Here is a 21,931-nt window from a genome sequence, read left to right on the forward strand (position 1 = left end):
ATATATATATATATATATATATATATATATATATATATATATATATATATATTTAATTTTTTAAGTATAATTTTTTTAATTTGTTTTTGTTTTTTGAGTGTCTTGTGTTTTTATTGCTTTCTTACTGCCATATGTTTAAAGTGTTTGATGTTTATGAAACCAAAATTCAATAAATATATGTTTACAAAAAATAATTCATTCAATGGTTTTCCACTGATCATGTTTACAGACAGAGTGAGGTGCATGCATGAAAACGCTGCCAACAACAAAACCTGTTCGTTGGAAATAACTAATCAAAAATATGTGACTCTAAATAAATTCATGTCCGGAAACACAGATGAAGATTAACGGCTGTGACTGACCGTGAGAGGTATTATTTTTTTAATAATAACCTCCCAACAGATTTTCAATTATTTTTCCCATCAGTACCTCCCAGTTATTCACAGCTTATGTGTTACTTATTCAAATTGCAGTTTGTGTACCTGCCACTTACTGTAGGCAATGTGAGGTTTAAAACTGCTCTCATAAATGACAGAGAAGACAGAAGGCTGTGGAACGACAGCAACGTTAACAGGACAAAGAGAGGCAGGCAGAGTGGACAAGTGGAAAAGACAAAAGCAAGAGCAATGAAGAACAGGTGTGGGAGGAAAATTAAGGCGACAAATTGATGAAACGAAAAGACGAGATCAAGAGAGAGAGAGAGGGACGGGAGAAGCGGAAAAGTCAATCCTCCTACGGCATGTGGAGGAGACTCTCAGCTTTAATTTGTTTTGAAGGAGAGGATTTTTCACTTTGTGCCTCGATTTCTTCACTCGAACCTCTTTGTTTCCCTCAAAGCTTCACACAGGCGCCGCAATGACAGAATTTTGTTCTTCGTTTTCATCTGCGGCTCTGCCTCGTGATCCTGTTTCAGTGGGTGTGTGCTAGTGATTGTTTTGCACAGCTGCACTGAGATCTGTAGGGGGTAGAACTTCCCAGGGAACGCGTCTTCAAACAGGACATATAAAAAGAGTAAAAGAACCGCGGCTGGCGTGGCGAGTCTGAAAACATCCTACACATTTCCTGTCGTGTCACTCTCTCCAGGTCTCTGGGTCTGAATGCATTTTTTGAAAACACAAAGTAGGCAAGGAAAGCTGCGACCCACGCCATAAATAAAGCACTGGGGGTGCTTTTAGGTGTCTAATAACAACTTAAAAGTGACCTTTGTGAAAGGTCACATAATGAATCATGACTCACTGTGCAGCAAAACCCCAAGCTGGCATCTCTCTTTGCCAACTGTGAAAATGGCTTTTAAAAAAAGTGCTCCAACTTTTTCTCTCTACAGAGCACAGAAGCACAGGCAGCGGTGGGAAATGTGGGAAACTTCCATTCTGGCCTCATTATGCATGATAAGTCTGTGCATATTCACCGTGCATCATAATTATCTGGCTACCTTATTAAATTAATGCAAACGTGAAAATGTTGGCCAAAGAGCCGCTACTAGAAGCTTTCTTTTATTTAACTAACCAGGATCTGTGTGTACATCTGTATTTTTATACCTTAGTAAAAGAGAGAACCTTGGCACACGTTTGACCAGTAAAAACTGAAAATAAATCTTTCATGGAAACCAAAGAAATCTAAGTACAAATTTGAAAAGCCAAAAACAAAAAAAGTGGAGATCATAAAAGTCTCTGATTCCAATAAGTAAACATAAAGTATCTTACCACTTGTAGCAGGGCCAGGTACCCGGCACCCACGTTGTCAAAGTTGACCTTGACTTTGCTCCAGTAGTGCGTCGAGGTGTCGTTGTGGGTCTCGCACTGCGACTTATTGGTGATTGCAGAAGCGTCGTAGACTTGGCCCGTGCTGTTGACGCAGCGGCCAAACTTCCCGGCAAAAAGGTTGACGCCCATGATGCTGAAGATGAGCCAGAAGATGAGACAGACCAGCAGCACGTTCATGATGGAGGGAATCGCGCCGATCAGAGCGTTGACCACCACCTGCACGGAAACCAGCATTCATACGTACAGACAAACCATTTACATGTGGTCTCTAGTTACAGTAAATGTTAAGGTTTCAGTGTGTTGCTGATCAGGTGGTGGCGGAGCAAACCAAAATCAACATGCTCAAACAGATGGATGAACCCAGAAACTGATCAGAGACCAGAGTTAGACCAGACAACATCAGTGTTGCCAACAATGAATGACCACCTGACCAACACATTAATTTTAACAACACAGCACGCCATGCAGTTGGATGATAGACAGTATAAAAGATGGACATGTAAACTGTGAGTCACCCATTGGTTCATCAAGTCCTGTTTTGAACCCTCAAGATGAGCACTGGCATTTTAAAACTGGTGACAAGTGATTGGTGTATCTGACTGTGAAAGTGTATAATCCTCCTTTGTGACACTTTTCATGGACCAAAATGTACAAAACCGACTTCATTTCCCCCCAATATGACTACAGATGAGCGACCAAGCCTATAAACTCTAGGGGTGCAACGATACACAAAATTCATGGTTCGATTCGATACTTTGGTGTCATGGTTCAATATTTTTTTGATACAAAAAAATGTTCATGCTTTTTTAATTTGTCATTTATTAAAATTATAAATATATATTTTAACTCAAAAATACAGTTTTTAAATTTAATGTTGCTGAAACAAGAAAATAATAATAAAAAAAAATCTATCTGATGGAGAAATCAGTCATCTTTGGAAAAGAGAGTTTATTACAGAGAAATGTCTCTTTCCAAAATAACAGCTATACTATACGCTTCTTCTGGGCTATATTCTCAGCAGCATATTAAACATATCAGGTCCCCATAAGGAGAATCCTGTGCTAACGGCTGTCTAAATGACTCGGGTAAAGTTTGTAGCATGCGTGCTTGTTGTTTTTGTCTGCTTCCACTTGTCTTTGCACTAGGATGCTGTCGGAGTAAATGTGCAGTCATATTCGTTGTGTTCCCACTAGTGCTGTCAGCGTTAATCTCGTTAAAATGACGTTAACGCCATAACGCGGCAAAACTCCCTTAACGAGTTACCGCTGGACGGCGTCAACACGTTAACGAGCTAACTGCGCTAACGCACTAGTTCCCACCAATTGAGCATTGCGTGGCACATCCGACATACTGTTTTACTTTTGTCCATGACTCGCTTACCTTCAGGGTCATACGTCACATGAAAACCAAGATAGTTCCAAACGCCAGATCTGAATGAGGGTGGGGGAGGTTCAATTTGCCATGTTGCAAGGAGAGCTTAACTTCTGTCTTGCTAGCTTGCCCTGCGCTCAGTAGATCTGCACTCGACAGTCCAGCCTAGGCGGAGTAGTCGAACGCAGATCCACTGAGCTCTCAGCACAGCCAGCATCGTCAGAAGAAAAGTTGCTAAAATAAATAAAATTTTTTGTATTGTTCAATACATATGCGTACCGAACCGAAAGCACTGTATCGAACGGTTCAATACCGATACAAGTATTGTTGCACCCCTAATAAACTCATCAGGAAAGTGTTTATTTGCTTCACTTTGTGGACTCGGAGGCTACGTCCATCTTCTTTATTGTCTTTCAGTCGGATGTGACAGAGGAAAAAAGTGACAGTTTAAATTCGACGTTGGGTCGAGAAAAGGCTGCAGAGTTGTAAATCACTACGGTAACCATCGGTTGCTTTATTAAAGTATATTTCGTGACCAGTTGGTGAGTTGTTGCTTGCTGTTGCTAAGTGGAATTGGTCAGAAAGAGGTATACAGTGCTTTTCTTGGTCTTCTATGTGGAAGATCCTGACTCGCTGAAACTAACAGATGTACCACAAAATGAAACCGTTCACCTTTGAAGGCAAATGATTATCCCTTTGCAGTAAAGCTGGCATTTTTCATGATTGTGCAACCGATTTCATACAGTAACAGCCAGCAACTTCCAGCAACCATTCCCCAACCAGTCTGAGAATACTCATTTTTCACAAGCAACCTGATGCTGACAGCAGATCGCCAGCCTGTGAAACTGAGGCCTAATATGGGAGAGAACACAGTTTCTAAATACATACAGTATTTAATTAATGTGACATTATTTTACTAGTTAATCATTTGTGTTTTTAATTGTATGTCTTCATTTTTTTTTCAAGAAACTGACATTTTTCAACACTTAAAAATGTGAATTTCTTGAGTAGATTCATCCGACATGTTTATGTTGATTTACACTCTGGAATTATTTGCTAGCATTTCTTTACAACCTTAAAATCCCAACTTCTTTAAGTTACATTTAAGTGTGGCATTGAACGTCCTAATTCATTTTGGAGTTTTAAAATCAGACAGTGGATCTATACATAATGTTCACAGAGGTTTATGTGACGCAAACCCGACTTGAAGGTACTTGAAGTTTGTTTTATTTAAGGGTTGCATACAGATACTATGCAGTTCAGTGCAGGTTAAAGTGGTTAGTTTGCAGTGTTCTGACAAAGATTACAGTGATGCAGTATCGGGCTGCTTATATCTAGGGTTGTTACTAGGTTACATCAAATCTAGCAGACATTAATTTATATTTAAGTTGATGATGCTGATTAGATTCACCCGCTAAATTCTGCCTTTGACCTTACAGTGTCCACTGGTTTGAAACCAGCCATGCAGCTCGTGTGACTTGTTTAGGTTGAATCCTGTACGTCATGATTTGATTTATTTTATCAGCCTTTTATAAAAAAGGAAAGGCAGTGTGAACTCACATGACTGTTTTCGCCAATTACTTGATGAGTCCTGACATGCAAGAAGTAGAAAATTCTGCTCCCATGTGAAATAAATGCAGTGCCATTAATCACTCGGTTCTCCTTCATTATGTGATTTTTATTTTTCTGAGAAATCCACCGTCCTGCTTCCTATTGTTGCAGATCTATAGACGGCGGTGAGTCAGCTTGTGTGTTTGGTCGTCCTCATCTGCACTCACAAAGCACATTTACGTCTTGTGTTTTTTTTATACCCAGAATGCCTTGCTGAGTAAGCAATGTGATGCTGAGTGCTGAGCATTTTTAAATTTAACACAGAAAATCATCTGTTTAGTCTTCCAGAGAGCGAGTCTGTCTCCTGCAAACCCCAAGCTGCTGTTTGATGAACCGAAGAGTTCAAGTATTCTTTAGGTTTAATAAAAAAACAATTATGTTATGTGTTAAATAATTGTTATGTTAACCCCAAAATTAATTCCATGTTTTTAAACATTATAAGGCCACATATTCTCTTGTGAGAGCTTTGATACATAAAAGCTTTCCTCGTAAATTCCCACCATTCACATTGCCCATTTACTTAGTTTTGTAAGTTTTATGTTTGTTTTTCATGTTTTGAAATATATTTCTACACAAAAGAATTGAAATCAAAATTGTGAGAATGATTTTCTATGAACCAAATATAGTTTTGTGTTTTCTAAATTTGTCATTAAAGTCTGACGTTAGTCTTTTTGCAGGACAGGGGCGTGGTTTCCAAATATTTACCCACAGCTACGGCTAATATTTGAATGTAAGTGAAAGGAGTGTGCTGTCAGGAACATTCGTCCTCATTTCAGGAGACTGTGTTTGCAGGACACCGACTCTGTGCTATTCACAGTAATACTGGTGACAGAAACACAAACAGTAACTTGATATTTGTCTCCTGCTCACAAAGGCTGATGGACATAAGTTAACATGAAAGAGAAATCAGAAAAAATACACATCAAATTCACAGGAGGCAATAAAACAACACAGCAAAAAGAAAGAAAGAACTAAATTCAAAAGAAGATGAACCCGTCAGAGAGCAGGAAGCAGAGAGTAAAGTTTAATATGAAGTGACAGATAAGAAATGATAGGATGACACACGGTGAGAAAACACTGAGGGGATGTTCATTACAAACACACCTGGGCACAAACATGTCCTCACTTCAGTTAGTTGATTTATCTTCCTTTATATCTAAATAATTCAGTTCAGTCAGTAATTCTAGAATTTTCCAGAGAACAGATTAGCTGTGTTACACTAATAAAAACTGCTGTAATAATACATTTACTTTACAGTAATTTGCTGTTATGTGTGAATTACAGGCGAATGATGTAAATATCTTCCGTGAAAAAATATTTTTAGAAAGCTACTGTATTACACATTCTTTTTGTAAATTTAAATGTTTAAGTTTAATTTATTAATTCAGAAGCATTAACTGTGATCTGTTTATGGAGAAGTACTAAACTGTAAAAACAGTTTATACAATAAATTATAGATTTTTACTATTGCTTTTACTGTAATTTAACTTATTGATAGATCAGTTACTTTTTTCTATTTGAATCATATATTAATAAATCTAAATTTTGAGCCATCGGGCAGCCTGCACAAACTGTTAACTAAGTTGCCCTTCTTTTTTTCTTCTGATTTGTAGATCAATAATATGCAGCGGTATGAATCCCTGATGCGTTTTCCATTGTTGATCCGTTTTTCTCACCAATCAGAAAGCAGTACACAGTCATGTAAAAGTACATCCTTACTACCTCCATAGGACTTAAAAGAAGCCACATGCTGCTGATGAAATACACTTGATTAATTGATGATCATCAGTGTGAGCTCCTCCATAAAAGTGTGTATGAGTTAACACAATGCCACAATCCTCCCAGATGGGAATTTTTCGGCAAATAATTGCAATTTTTGGACACTCGCACTTTATGTAGTCCAGCGTTGATTGTCTGTTATATGTAGCACCATGGTCCCGGAGGAACACTGTCTCGTTTCACTGTGTACTGTACCACCGCACAAGGTTGAAATGACAATAAAGCCACTTTACTTGAAAATCAACCCAAGGTCAGACCGTGCAATGCTGCACTGTCCACTTTCTGTTGTAACAAAATAAATTTCCCATGTGTGGGATTAATAAAGGTTATTTCATCTTATCTTAAAGAAACTGTAAAACCCCCAAGAGCTTCACCTTCTGCTTCTACATCTTCAACTCTACAGGCCTCAGTAAGCATGTTAAATGTTAAAGTCCATTACAGCACATCAGAAAAACACTGAACTCCACCTGAACAAACCACAAGACTTCTGGATTTCCAATGGACAGATGAGATGAAAGTGGACGATAATCCCAAGCACGGCAGAAAATCTACAACAAATACCTTCATGTATATACACACACACACATATATATATATATATATATATATATATATATATATATATATATATATATGTATACACACACACAAACACACACACACACATATATATATATATATATTCTCTTATATCTCTTTTATTTTGAAATTTGTATTTATCGTCTATTTTAAATGCCAATGCCTATGTTATTGAAAAATTGCTAATTTGTTGATCATTATAAATTTAACACACTTTTTTTTGTATATTTAATGTGAACTATGTAACTGCAAAGAAAATATATGTAGAGGAGAAGCTCTTTTTTTACCCAAGATCTTTTACTTTTTCCCGTTTTTAGTGATAAATTAAAGCATAAGTGCACTAAATCCTTTGACATTCAGCTGGACTCTCGACATTGATGCCCAGATGTGTTTGCTTTGATAATACTGACTCTTACCCTCATGCCTTCAAATCTGGAGAGGGCTCTGAGGGGCCGCAGGGCCCGCAGCGTCCGCAGGGATTTGATGGCTGCTAAGTCTGAATAACCCAATGTGTTGGCTACCAAACTGACCAATGAGACCTGGAGGAGAGAGAGAGAGAGGACAGAAAAAGATAGGGACAGGAATATAGAGACAGAAGAAGGAGGAAGGGAAAGAAAAGAGAAGCAGGACAGTTAACTGCTATTCTAATGAAGGGAAAGTGAGAGAAAGTTCTGATCCAGGAGACGAAGCTGCAGTTGAATGATGATGCCTGAAAAAGGAAGGGTGATGGTTTGTGATCACTGAGCTCATGACGAAGGACTCACTGCTACAATTTTTTTTATCATTGTTGAAACCTTTCTCAGGTGAAGCTGCAAGCAGACAAGGAAATGGTTATTTTACAGACTCTTCTAGGAAGCCAGCACAAAGAACCGGAGAAATGAGAAAGAATAAATGTGTTTATTGATTGGTCGAGTGAGTCCTGAGTGATCCATGGCTTTTAAAACAAGACAATAAAGCAGACTGTTTTGTGACACTTTGATAAGCCACTGAGTGCTTATAGAGATGGATGTGCAGATCACTGAACGACTGCTTTAAACAGCTTCAGGGTTTATGTTTAGCTGTAAAAGGGATGGTTAGGTGTTAAACATACTACCTGTATCCACAACAGTCTGAGATATCACCTCTGATTAAAGCCAGGATGGCATCACCTCCCAATCAAACCCAGAAACATTTAAAGCCACGACACATATGATTTCCAGCACCGAGCAGCAGGTCTCAGGTCGGTCGAGCTGCAGGTGAACGCAGCTCATTCTTACCCTGATACCAGCGAAGCGGGACACAGCCCGGAGAGGACGGAGAGCTCTTAATGTCCTCAGCACACGCATGGTGGTGATGTGGTCCACTGAGATGTACTGAGCCATCAGACCCAACACTGAGATCTACAGGGTTCGGTTACACAGTAAACAACAACATTTCTACACATAAATACAAAGTAGCTTCAGACTGTGCAAAGAACAAAAACATGATCGAAATAAAGGGGACGTCCTCTGCTTTTCTGTCATTTATAATTTAATAAGTAATGAGGTCGCAGCCCATGCTGTGAGCAAGCTCCATCCACCAGCTATTTAAATCTTCAGTTTAAGATGGGCATCCAATCAGGAGAAAGTTGGCTTAAAGGGAGGGGCAGAAGCTTAAACAACTTGTTTCCAACTGAAGATGAGCTGACAGGCTGCAATCAACCAACAACGTCTGAGTTTGGAAAACTTGCAGATCCACTAATGTCCTCAAGTGGACATTACTGGAACTTTTCCATTTTTCTATACAGTGTATGTGTGCTACAACAGCACCAGTAAGACAAATAAGGATGAATTTGAACTAGGAATCATGCAAAGCTACTTCAGAGAATCCAAGAAGATATTCGAAATGCAGAGCAGGAACTTAGCAGAAAAGGTTCCCGTGAAAAAGTAACAGACATTTTAGCATTTCTTAAATTCTTACTCTGTTGTTTTTTGTTTTTTCTTACTATTTTTCCCTAATTAATTTCAGTTTAAGTTCACAATTCTTAATTTCTGTGTTAAGCTATGAGCCAATAAATAGCTACACTTACTTCTTACATTTCAAAATAAAAGCTTCTTAGAAAGAGAAAACTTTTTATTCAAGCAGTTTCTTTCAAAATAATGATAAAGCAACACAGCAGAGATAACTAAGTAATTTGCAAATAAAAAAATCTAAAGAAGCTAAAACTTTCTTTTGATTACTTTATATCATCTTCTGATGCTTTTCTGCCCTCTAGTGCTCAAAAATGAAATCCTGAAGCTTTAAGCATGTCTCTCTCTTTCTCCATTTCCGATTGTGTTAATAAAACTCTGTTTCTTGTCTCATCTTTGCTTGGTTAGTTCGGTGACTCAAGATTTCTCCCTCTCGTTCCCCTTCAGGCCACTACAGTCAGATAAAAACGTCAGTGTCATTTATGAAGACGGCTAGGCGGAAAACACCCGGAGTGAGAGAGACGGGGGAGTGGGTCGATTTCCGACTCAGTGCATGCATATGTATGGTGTGCATCATAAACTTTGTGTGCCACTTGCCCAGAACACTGGAAGAAAGTGTGAGCGTCTAAACATACACATCTCTGAGTGTGTGTGTGTGTGTGTGTGTGTATGTGTGTGTATGTGTGTGTGTATAGGTTCAAAAGCCACGGCTGATTATTTGTCCGGAGGCTGTTTGAACTTCTTTCTCGCTCTCTCTCTCTGTGCCTCTCTTTGTCGCTCAGTGTCTCTCACTCTTTTATTTATAGTGGGAAGTTGCTGCACTAAGACAACAACTGTGACACTGCTGACAGTGAGAAATACTGAATCATTCTCTTCTTATACATAAACTGCACATTTAACATAGACCATGTTTAACATGGAGAATTTACACAGCAAGGGTAAAAAATAGATATGAAGTGTGATTAAAGAGTTCAGACAGCAGGTCCATCACAAGAAACCCTTCCCTGATTTAAATTTGGCAATCTCCTCTTCAAAGTCATCCTCTCAGGAATGCCCAAGAAGCTCCCAGCACCGCTGCTATTTTTAGATCTCTTCCAGGACGTCTCTGACATTATAGTTTCCACATTTGTGGTTCGCTTGGGTCCCTGTGACGTGACTCACTCACTGTCCATTGACGAGTTTGAATGCGAGAGTCTGAGCGGACGTGAAACATACCTGCCTGATTTTTGTGCCCATGCAAAAAAACGCGCACCAACTACAAATGTGCCCAGGCACCGAACCTAAAAGAAGTATTACTGAGGAATGATCACTCGGCCATCGAGTCTCCAGCTGTACATGTCCACAACAGAGTATAATCCAAGCTCGCTACTGTGCACTCTGTGATTTTACTGTGAAAACCTGCATAGAAACTGACCTGAATTGTGTAAGGAAGCTCGTAGTGATGAGAGCTGAGATTTCGGCTACAACCAAACCTGTGCAACAGAATTTGTCCAAAGGAGAGGAGTCAGACTGTTGGAATGCATCGGGACAGAATGAGAGATCTAAAAATAGATGTTGTACTGAAAGTCATCCTGAGGTTCACAAGACGATGATCTTGAACAGTCAAACCCAGGAAAGATGTTTGAAACCCTGATGTTAAGTCCCTGGAACATCTGCAGAAACTGAACTACAGACAGATTGACGTCCAGGAAACATTAAACATTAAATAAACACCTCAAACTGACAGTGAGTTTTTATCTCCGACATCGCAACAACATTTATTCTGGAGCTTTCTTCCAACCATGACGAGACGTAGAGAGAACACGTCCTGATGGTTATTGAATTTCAAAATGTTTGCTGGGACTTTAAATCAGGGGCCCGATTTTTAGAGGTCAGTCTCTGGAACTTTTTGATCACACTCTTACTTTTGCATCACAGCATTCATAGTGTTTCCCAAGTTGTAGACTAACAGGGACAAAATACCATCTATGACAACACAATGGATACATGCAGTCAATAAAATACTCAGATTACTTTTGTCTGTACAAAATACTTATTATACTTATTTTTTCTTCATCACAGTTTGCTGTCTGTCAAAATTAGGGATGGGTATCGTTTAGGTTTTATCCGATACCGGTGCCAAACCGGTACTTTTGAAACGGTGCCGGTGCTTAAAGAATGGAGAACACAAACTTTGTCCAAAAACCTCTCATGTTCAGCTGTTTTTTGTAAAAAGATAACAATGTTAGCCTTTTCTGCAGCTATGGGGCATATATGGCATCACTCTTGGCTGGAAGCAGTGCTTAAACAATGGAAAAAACACAAACTTTGTCCTAAACCTCTCATGTTTAACTGTTTTCCACTTTTTCTTTGGTCATTTTAGCCTTTTTGGCCAGGGTGAAGGGAGTATCTGCCATCAAACAAGAAGACAGCCGCATGTAGCTATGATGATGTTTGCTAGTTCACCTTACATGCATTAATGTAATAACGTGGTTAGCCTACTCAACGTAAATTACACACGAACAACATTAAGCTACTCACGCAGAGAAGAACGGCTGCTGCTGCATCATCATCCTCATCATTTCTGCTACACTGGCAGGGCTAGGGGCCAGGATTCTCCTCTTCGGATGTTGGGATGTTGCTAACTCCGGGTCTGATAACAGGCACCACACCCACAGTAGATGTGCTCGGTGTGAAGTCTCGCAGCAAGCTATCAAATACGGCGCATTTCTCGGCTTTAACAAAAGGCTATGCGTTGCCAGGTGTTTCATCGGATTCAAGGTGTTACCTCCTTTGACAGTATCACAGTATCAGCTTAAAGCACTTGTTGCTGCTGAGTTTGCATATTTTGCTGTGAAGTACAGCCAGACTTTTGACCGCTTCGCCTTGGACATTTTTGATCCGTAGCTCTGCTCTAAAAGAACGTATGTACCTGGACCCGTCTCCTATTCTTGGAAAGGTAAAATGATTGGCTAGAATCCAAAGTGTATGACATCTCAGAAAAAAAAGCACCGAAATAAAGCACCGAAATGTGCACTGCTTTTCAGTCTGGTTACTACCGTTTATGCCAGACACCGGTACCCATCCCTAGTCAAAATTTGTAGCCTTTTTGTGTCACCAACATAAAAGCTAAAGTGAGTGACTGGCTGATAATCTGATAAATAAATAAATCAATAACTTACATCAACGATGAGGAAGTCCAGCCAGCACCAGTAGTTGGTGAAGTACTTTTTGAAGCCGTAGGCGAGCCACTTGAGCAACATCTCCAGGATGAAAATGTAGGTGAAGATCTTGTCGGCGTACTCTAGCACCACTTTGATCACCCTCCTCTGCTCGATGTAGATGTCCTCAAAAGCCTGAACGGGGGTGGAGAGAGCTTTGATTTGATTCACTTCAACAATTTTTAGTCTCAGATTTTAGCGGCTCACTCCAGCTATGTAGTCCTGGATCTCCAACATCAACTGCATACATTATATGTTTACATTATATTATTACAAACAGCTGTGCTGATGATCAGTGAAATGTGTTTTATGTATATATGAAGATAATTGTGTAAATCACTGCTAATCCAGAACAAAGAACGGATTTATGTTGCTGCTGTTTGTCTCAATTTTTGAAAGCGAACTCAAAATGTGTTGATCATCTGTTCTGTAATTAGACGGTTCATTAAATGTAAATCTGTGTAAGGCCGGAGTTTGACTTCATCCAGATAAAAAGTGAATGTTTTCATACGGTTTATTTTTCAGCACAAAGACTCAGGAGACAAAGAAACAAAGACGTTTTTATGAATGCTTAATGGTTTTACTGGTCTGGCTCATTTGAGATTAAATGGGGCCGATGAACTAAAATGGGTCTGACAGTAGAATATATTAGTAATGCTGTGTATATAAACACAAATAAACACAGTAAGTGATATAAACTAAAGTACAGTGAAGTAAAGTGGTATTCATTGAACTAATTCAGTGATGCTGCCTTCATTAGACAGTTGCAGTCAACTGAAGCAAGAGGATTTCTTTAGTTCAGTTACTTTACTGAGTAAATATATAAATGTAAATAGAGCTCATTTATTGTATAAATGAAAGTACATTAAGATACAAAAACATAAAGTTAAAAATACAACCGCAATAAATAAAACAATAGTTAGCAAAAAATTATCTTTATTACAGTTAGAATGAAGCTAAAGGAGACTGTGTGTGTGTGTGTGCGTGTGCGTGTGTGTGTGCGTGTGTGTGTGTGTGTGTGCGTGTGTGTGTGTGTGTGTGTGTGCATGTGCATGTGCGTGTGTGTGTGTGTGTGTGTGTGTGCATGTGCATGTGCGTGTGTGTGTGTGTGTGCATGTGTGTGTGTGTGTGTGTGTGTGTGTGTGTGTGCATGTGCGTGTGTGTGTGTGCGTGTGTGTGTGTGTGTGTGTGTGTGTGCATGTGCGTGTGTGTGTGTGTGTGTGTGTGCATGTGTGTGTGTGTGTGTGTGTGTGTGTGTGCGTGCAAGTGCAAGTGCGTGTGTGTGTGTGTGTGTGCATGTGCGTGTGTGTGTGTGTGTGTGTGTGCATGTGTGTGTGCGTGTGCGTGCAAGTGCGTGCGTGTGTGTGTGTGTGTGTGTGTGTGTGTGTGTCTGACCAGCGCTCCGGAGCTGAGGAGGATCATGAAGATGATGAAGGTCTCGAACCAGCTGTGCTCTACAATCTGGTAACAGGTCTTCCTCGTCCTCCACCACATCTGTCCGAGACCTACGGTGGTGTCGATGTCGCAGCACTGAAACCTGGCCACGCACACTGTGGGCGAGAGAGAAGCGCACAAAGAGACAGAAAAATGACTGCACATTCATTTCATTACACCTTAACCGTCAGATACTTTGAAGCCCTTATCATAATAATGAGGTATAACAAAGGAGCAAGATGAGAGGTTTTCCTCCCGTCGACTCTTTCCTTGATCGCACGAAGTTTAACAAACTGAGCTTGTGTGAGTTTGAACTCACAGTTGTGCCTTGCTTCGGGGCACGCTGGTGTCATCGCTACAACAGAAACTCAGGACCACAACACGCCTGCTTTGTAGTATGCAGATGACCCGGAGCCTAAAGTGCTGTGTGTGTGTTCTCTTGCATAAGCCCCGACTCCTCGGCAGATGTTAAGCTTCCGCTTTCCCACAACAACCCAATGATCGTGCGTGTGTGCATGTGTGTGTGTGTGTGTGTGTGCATGTGTGTGTGTGTGTGCGTGTGTGTGTGCATGTGTGTGTGTGTGTGTGCGTGATGCAGTGAAGATGGTAGCAGATTGCTGCAGATTTATTTTCTGCTCCAAACTGTATTTAACTCTTTCAATCCACTTTCCAGTTTCTTTCATGTTTCTTTAAAATGACCTTTTGTGTCTTTCTTCATATTTCCTGTCATATTTCTCCTGTTCCACTGAGATGCGATGTTCATATTAAACGTGGCCAAAGATTCAGTTACTAAGCTGTCTAAGCACCTTATTGTCATTGCATATGTACAAGGAAATTATGGAAAATACATTATTTGACTGAATTCAATATTTGGTATTTTTATATGAAATGATATAGATTTCATGTGGGTGATTAAAATGATAGTGAAGTGGTACAAAAAAGAAACCTGAGCCAATAAGATGAATTTTGTCAAATTAATTTAGTTTTTCAAGTTTTCAAGTGAACAAGATAAAATGGTAAATAAATAAATTAAATGGTAAATGGCCTGTATTTATATAGCGCTTTACTAGTCCCTAAGGACCCCAAAGCGCTTTACACATCCAGTCATCCACCCATTCACACACTGGTGATGGCAGCTACATTGTAAATGTAAAGTTTAGATAAAATCTGGTGCTTAGTTACAGATCCTAGTTATTTTGTTTTTCCTGTATAACTTTCTGATCTGCGTCTGTCATTTAAACTCTGATGAAAAAGATCCTAAAATGAAAAACACACTACAGCTTTGTGCTTCTCTTTTTTTATCAGTGCGTGTCGTCACTTTGTACACTGAGTACTGCTGAGCTGCGTTGAAATGCAGTGATATTATCACTCAGCCAGTTACTTACTGCCGTGCATCATCCTATGAGTAAGTGCTGATGAAGCGAGGATCAGATTCCCGTTATTCCTGCTTTATCGCCCATTAAACGCTTGCTGCTAGCATGTCCGGGTTCAGCCAGTTTGGGCTACTAGAACAGCAGATTGCAACCTGATGTTGACTCACAATCAGGACCGGGAACTTCAAGACAATGATTGCTTGAGTTAGGGATGCTGACGTTCCCTTTGGCAAGACATGATGATGGCTTAGTAACTGACAGTGGAGATGGGGGAATGAGCTTGACAACTTGATCAAGTGCATGTGGTCAGTGGAGAGTGATGGCTCAGCGGTGACATCACACAGAGAGGGGTAGGTCATGACTCAACTCTATGATCTGTTGTGCAACAACTTCCCCATCCATATTTTTCCAGGAGTAGCTACACAACTATAGTTTTTTCTACTAATGGCAATTTCTCAGCCATGTGAATTTGATGCTTGTGTTTTATATTCATTCCTGCTAAAATCAGACAAGACCCCAGCATCTGTTAACAAATGTTATTTCATGCAGGCCTTTTCCCACTTGCATGATGGATGAATGGACAGAGTTCGTGTTTCCTCCATTTGAAACTGCTTCCGTAGGTTTAAGCGGGATTATTTTAACATTTAAGAATTAGGGGTAGGGCATCTCACGGTTTTGATAACCAAGTGCTGGTGAGTTGGTAATGTTTGAATGCTGTGATGGTGAGAGCTGAAAAGAAATACTCCTTTGGTATGACATGAACTGTGGGTACTTCTCACTTGTGGGCTATAAAAAGCTGGCACTTAAAACATGAAAAAATGTTTTTCCCCCCTTTTGATTTCTCTGAGTATTTATTAGTTGCTGACAGTTTGTTTTGCTATGAACCACCGGATGTCAATTAAACCTCAGTCACACAGTCGTAGAGACTTTTTGGTGACCCCCTGGTGACTCCCAGTCCCTACAGAAAAATAACTATTCCTCAACCAGTTGGTGAGTGGTCTGGACATTGTTGGCAGTTGCTGGTTAACCCTTTAAGACCTACCATAGAACCAAGTCCGCCAGAGCTTATATTATATTTTTACATGCTGTAGTGCCATTTTTGGGAGCATTTCAAGTTGCTATGCATCAATACAACCATTATAGCCGAAATGTTAATAATATGTCTGCATTAAGTGCATAGTAACTACATAAATTGCAAAAAAGTGCAATAAACTACAAAAAAATTGAAAATCGTTTTTGTTTTTTTAACATATATTTGTAGTTAGAGAAATTTAAGAGGCTTATCCCTCAAAACTGTAAATACAAAAAAGTTGCACAAAATAGTTTCCCACCACAGGAAATTTATTTTGAGTGTCTTCATAGTTTTATTTTTGAAAGACACCAATTTTTATATAGTGCAGGAAAAACGAAAATAAATATTATAGTGCAAATTTGCAAAAAAGCAGCATATGCATCAAAATAAACTATTTCCAGCAGTGCAATATGAGTCCTCAGCATCCCAGAAACGACACAGAAAGTCATAAAGTCAAACATAACTTTTAAAAAGACCAGTATAGGCCCTGAGGCCCTGATGGTAAAAAACTACATTTCCGTGAAAATGACATCACTTCCGGTTTCAGGAAGGTCATGGCGGACATGTGATAGTTCGCACTGACATCTATTCCAACGTAGGAAGTGTTACAAACAGCTGATCGGATCGGCAAAGCGTGTTTCTGGAATATTATGTTTTTGTTGCTGCAAGTGCTTTTTATGCAGTTTTTGCAAAGCTATATGTGGAAGGAAACTGTGACCGAGGACAAGCTGATGGCATCAGATGTAAGTACAACTCCTCCAGTTTCGTATGCAAAAAAAATTATTGCGCTAGCTCACGTGGTTGCAGTGCTACCGGGATTTAAAAAATAGTTGTGCAAAACAGAGCGTGCCCGCTCTGACCGGCTTTGAAGGGTTATAAGTGCAACCAAAAACCTCCTTGCATTCTATTTGGCTGATAGCAAGTTGCTGAAATCATCTGTAGCTTGCTTGGAAGATGCCAGCTTGTTTGCAAACCCTGGGATTCTCAGGCAAATTCTGTAGTTCTGTTTCCTTCAAACGTATTATTATAGGAAACAATGCAAGCGTTTGGGTACAGTTTAAAAAAATGAAGTAAACCGATTTTCAGTTAACACCAGTTGATGATTTAAGAACTGTCAGTGAATTTTTCTGATAAAAATTTTTTTTTTTTTTGTTTCAACTGCACCAGAATTCTTTTTCAATGACTGAAATTTAGACTTAAACAAAAAGGAAAATCTGCAAATATAAAGAGAACTATATATTTGGATTTAAGCCATTTATATGGAAGAGGAATAACTGTGGCCCAAGAGTGGAGCCCTGATGAACACCAAACTTTTACTGTGCTTTTACAGAAAGGCAGCTCAACTCTATCATTGTTTCATTTTAGTTGTTAAGACTTAATGCCTTCAACTTTAAGGCACCCCAGTACTGCCATCAAGATGAGCCGTAATAAATATGTAGTCACATGTCACTTTATGTACAGTAAGTGAAAACATTTTCTCCTGGTTTCATGGTTGTTTCCTATAACAAACAGAATGAAAAAAATCACAAGCTGCTCTTCACTCTGCTGATTGCCGCGTTCGCCTGCCTGTAATTAGAGCTCTGATTACCCCGGCTTTCTGTCTCCATGGCTACTAATAGGCTTTTCTCCAATATGTCAGTCGGATAATCCAATGAAAACAAGTGAACAGTAATCCGACACTCAATCAGCCCACTTGGCAAGAGTTATTATCTGTGCGCGTGTGTGCATTAGGAAACCCCCTCTGCTTGTACTGACTGCAGTCTTAATAAACACATTTGCTGCTATAAACTCTTACTGAATGTCTCGTTACATCACCTGTTGGTCAACCTGACGCCTCCTTCGTTACTCTCGATCTCTGCTGTGCACACCATTGATCCGTTATTGAACGCTACTGAGAAAACGCTCCTGAATGATCTCCTGCCAGGTGATTGCATTTGATCCTTGTTGCCTCCACATAAATGTCACAATCTCAACACACACACACACACACACACACACACACACACACACACACACACACACACACACACACACACACACCCCTATACTATATCAGCAGAAATTCTAGAAAGTTCAAATGTGAATATTCTTCCAAAAGGTGTCTGATGGGCGAGTGAATAAGCTGACATCATCAGCCTCAGCTCCCTACGCTCTGCATACTACGTTCGTCTTCATATATAAAACTAATGTCACATTTAAAATAAAATAAAGGTTAATAAACAGTCGGGCGAGTAGTAAAGTCAACTAAGTAAAGACATAAAGAGCAGAGGCTGTGAAGGTGCTGGAGGATGCCCATGACCATGCATTTACAATAATTATACACTTAATAACCTTTTATTTTCTTTAGTTTCTCCTTGTAATAGATCCTGTACTTATCCCCTTTGTCAATGAATTATATATACCTTCACGGGGTCACTTCATTAGGTACAGCTTGTGCTTTAATACCTCATAACTTTCTCAGGGATTCATAATATATTCTGATTCTGATACAGATTAAGTAAAGCTGCTGATGGACGTAAATCAACTAAAGGCTTCAGTCGGCTGCAGGAAAGTTTCACATTTCAAACTGAACCCTTGTAATTTGAAGATGTGAGGAGGAAAGTGGTTCAAAAAATGAATAATGTGATCAAAATGACTAAATATTTAAACAAGAACTGCAGTTTTGGGTCTGTTTAATAGTAGATGTCCACAGTGATTTACCTCTGGTGGGTGAAAGGTTCAGTACATGCTGTCCTCAGCATCTCGGCTCACATTAGGAGGAAGCGTTTAAATGATCAAGACAAAGCGCTAAAAGATCCATGCGACAGTGTGACAGAGGAGGCGGCGGCATGTTCGCGCCTTGCTCAGGGGCCCTTCAGCAGCCACCTTGTGTCGGCTCATACCTGAGACCTTTCAGTTAGAGGAGCAGCAAACGCTGCTGCTGCCGCCTCTGCAGGCATCACACGCTGCCCACCGAGGCAGAAACACACTCGCATATTCTGTCTCAATCGTGTGTCGCGTGGCATCAAAACATTAACCAATGAGCTGGCATTTAGAGGACTAATGAGGCAGCTAATCTAACGCTCACTGTTAGTACAGATGTGTCTGTCTGTGTGTTTGTGTGTGAGCGGGAGAGAGTGAGTCCGACTTGAATCAGTGAATGTCTGTGTTTATATCTTCAGTGGAGCTGATACATTTTCTGCATTCATGTTAAATGATGACCTGCTGTGTGCACACCTGTAAAGCACATATATGTACATTGTGTGTGTGTGTGTGTGTGTGTGTGTGTGTGTGTGTGTGTGTGGAGATAAGAGTGAGTGAATGTTTGTGCCAGGACATCAGAGCCTGTTCGTGTGTGTCGGCTCTGGGCCCGGGGAAAATACTGAAACTACAGCAGCAACCTGGAGACGACTGAAAGCAACCAAACCTGCTCTGATGTGGGTCTCTTTTTCCACCAAGAGCCCCCAAAAGACTTCACTTTGCACATTTTACTTTTAATTTGATGACAATGATGGAAGCAAAACATAAAGCCAGAGGGAGACTGGTAGTAAATGCAGTAAAATAAAACCACTGAGCAATCTCATGAAGAACACGCACTGAGAGAAATGTGGTGGAGAGAGATATAATGTGCTAAAAGTCACCATCCTGACTACACTACACAGCAGCAGGAACCGAGTGACCTAACGGGCAGGACCCTGAAGGATTTGATGTATATCAGATATTATGACATCTTTGTGTTACCTAGCAACCACTCTATATGGGCTAAAATGGGCCATCACATCATATTAATTTCATGTCAATAAAAAAAAATCAGAATCTGTACTAAACAAAAAGGCAGAACAACATTTAAAACCTGATTCTGTGATGGGGTCAGGAATGCTTCCAGAAATCCCTGTCTGGGAACACAGCTCACCATCCCATCCACACACGCAGGTTAACGCGTCATTGTGCAGAGAAGAAAGGACATGGGAACGCGATCCAGAAACACTGCTGTCAAAAAGGTGGACGGCACATCCTCTGAACTAAAGAGAAGAGAGGGGCCATCCGACTTGTTATCAGCGCTCAGTTCAAAAGCCCGAATCTCTGATTGGATGGGAGTGTAAGGAATTAGCAGGCTGCACATCTGGAAAGGCAACAGATCCTCTCAGATCCTTCAGTGAGGGCTTGCATATGTCAGCAAGACGATGCTAAACTGCACAATGCAACTACTCACACAGCACGGTGTCATACAGTACTACAAGAGTCTGGGAGCTGAATTGGCCTCAAATTTTCCTCTTTTCTTGCATTATTGCATTAAATTGTAAAGCAGGACCGCACAATGTTTATTATGAAGTGCATTAAGTATAGGATTACTTTGAGTTTGCTGGGTTTGTTTCGCTCAGGCAGATTGTTGTGATATGTTCAACTTTAACCTTTTCAAAGCTGTTTCGAGGATGTAAGTCATCTTTAATATATCTCATGTAATGTATGTCAGGTGATCATGTAAGTCAATTCACACTTGAGCAGAAGGAGGAGATTCTGTTTTCAGTGTGTGCTTTAAAAAAGCGAACACGCGACCTTTATCAGCTCCCGCAGATAAACACTGACCCTTTCATCCCACTTGCAACTGCACACATGTGAACTTCCTCTCAGAAAGTGTGAGTGTTGCTTCAGAGCTCAGGTCTCACAGGGTCAAGTACATCTTTTGGAGCTGTCTTCCCCTCACTGAATGCTCGGGTAATTATTTCCCCTTTAAAGCAGAAATAAAGAGGCCTTTGTTTGGTTTGATCAGGTAAAAGCAGGAAATGTGAAAGCGAACCGATGACCTTCATTCATCTGAGGAGGTTCTTTATGCTGCCGTTCTCCGGCTCGTTAGCGCTACTCGCTGAGCTTTCCCCGTTCGACCGACCTTTCTTCCCGCCTGATGAATAATTAGCGGCAGGGGAGCGTTGCCATTCAGGCCGACACACACACTCTGTCTTCCTGACAGCTAGAGGGAGCAGCAGGGAGGCACGCTGCTTTTTGTGCTTTGTAATCACAGCATGGAGGAACACACACATATACCACATGTATATAAATATATACAAAGACATGAAGACGCACAGAAACAATTCTTCAAAGCTGACACTGCAGCGCTGTGAGGATTAAAAACACTGCTCCAGCATTTGCATGTTAGCAAGAAAAGTTTGAATCTGTGCGATTTTAATGTTCTCAAAGAGGCTGAACCTTCCTTCTTCTTATTTATCTTTCCTCATATGTCTTTTTACTCTTTACTCACTGTTGTCATGTGTACATTCAAACCCAGGATTAATAGTAAAACTACAGAACACATCAAGTCCATCAGGTAATATTTCACATGACTTCTTCCTGTTTTTTAAAGTAATGCAGTACGTTAAACACTGAGTTCCTAAAGAAAGTAATTTGTTACGCTACTTGTGGCATTAACACTCCAGTCCCGATCATCTCTAAAGTGGCCTGAAAGTTAGTTAGTTAGTGCTCTAATATAACTTAACAATATGACACTTAAGCTACAGACCCACACACCAACACAAAACTTTGTCCTAATGACGACCCACATACAATCTTTCTATTAGTTTTTTTGTATGAACACAAAGCACAAAGGAAACAACAAAACCAGCACAAAGACACTTCAAAGCCATCACTTTGTGGTTGCTCGTTTTCCTTTTGTTTGCTTTGTTCATTTGTCTCTTTTAATTCTATTTTTTTTATACTTTTTCAACATGTTCAAAATAAAGATTCAATCAATCAATCAATCAATCACCATGGTGATTCTACTATAAAAACACGAACAGGTTACAAACCTTTGGGCCCGACTGCCCATCACTGCCTTTGTTACCTTTGT

At 40.1% G+C, this 21,931-nt stretch overlaps 1 protein-coding gene across 1 annotated transcript in view; it reads right to left on the reverse strand.

The window, feature by feature from the left end:
* LOC146702341 (sodium channel protein type 3 subunit alpha-like) overlaps positions 1-21,931 on the reverse strand; it is a 196,428-nt gene that overhangs the window by 15,952 nt on the left and 158,545 nt on the right. Inside the window, exons 23-26 of the mRNA XM_085468805.1 lie at positions 13,627-13,781; positions 12,193-12,366; positions 7,520-7,642; positions 1,704-1,979 (exon numbers count right to left, since the gene is read on the reverse strand). Coding sequence (XP_085324931.1) covers positions 1,704-1,979; positions 7,520-7,642; positions 12,193-12,366; positions 13,627-13,781 — 728 coding nt within the window. The remainder of the gene's footprint in view (positions 1-1,703; positions 1,980-7,519; positions 7,643-12,192; positions 12,367-13,626; positions 13,782-21,931) is intronic.

This window comes from Copadichromis virginalis, linkage group LG9, assembly GCF_057382275.1.
Source record: "Copadichromis virginalis isolate Kocher_CV1m ecotype Utaka linkage group LG9, C_Virginalis_male_GT1.1, whole genome shotgun sequence".
Classification (NCBI taxonomy): Eukaryota; Metazoa; Chordata; class Actinopteri; order Cichliformes; family Cichlidae; genus Copadichromis; species Copadichromis virginalis.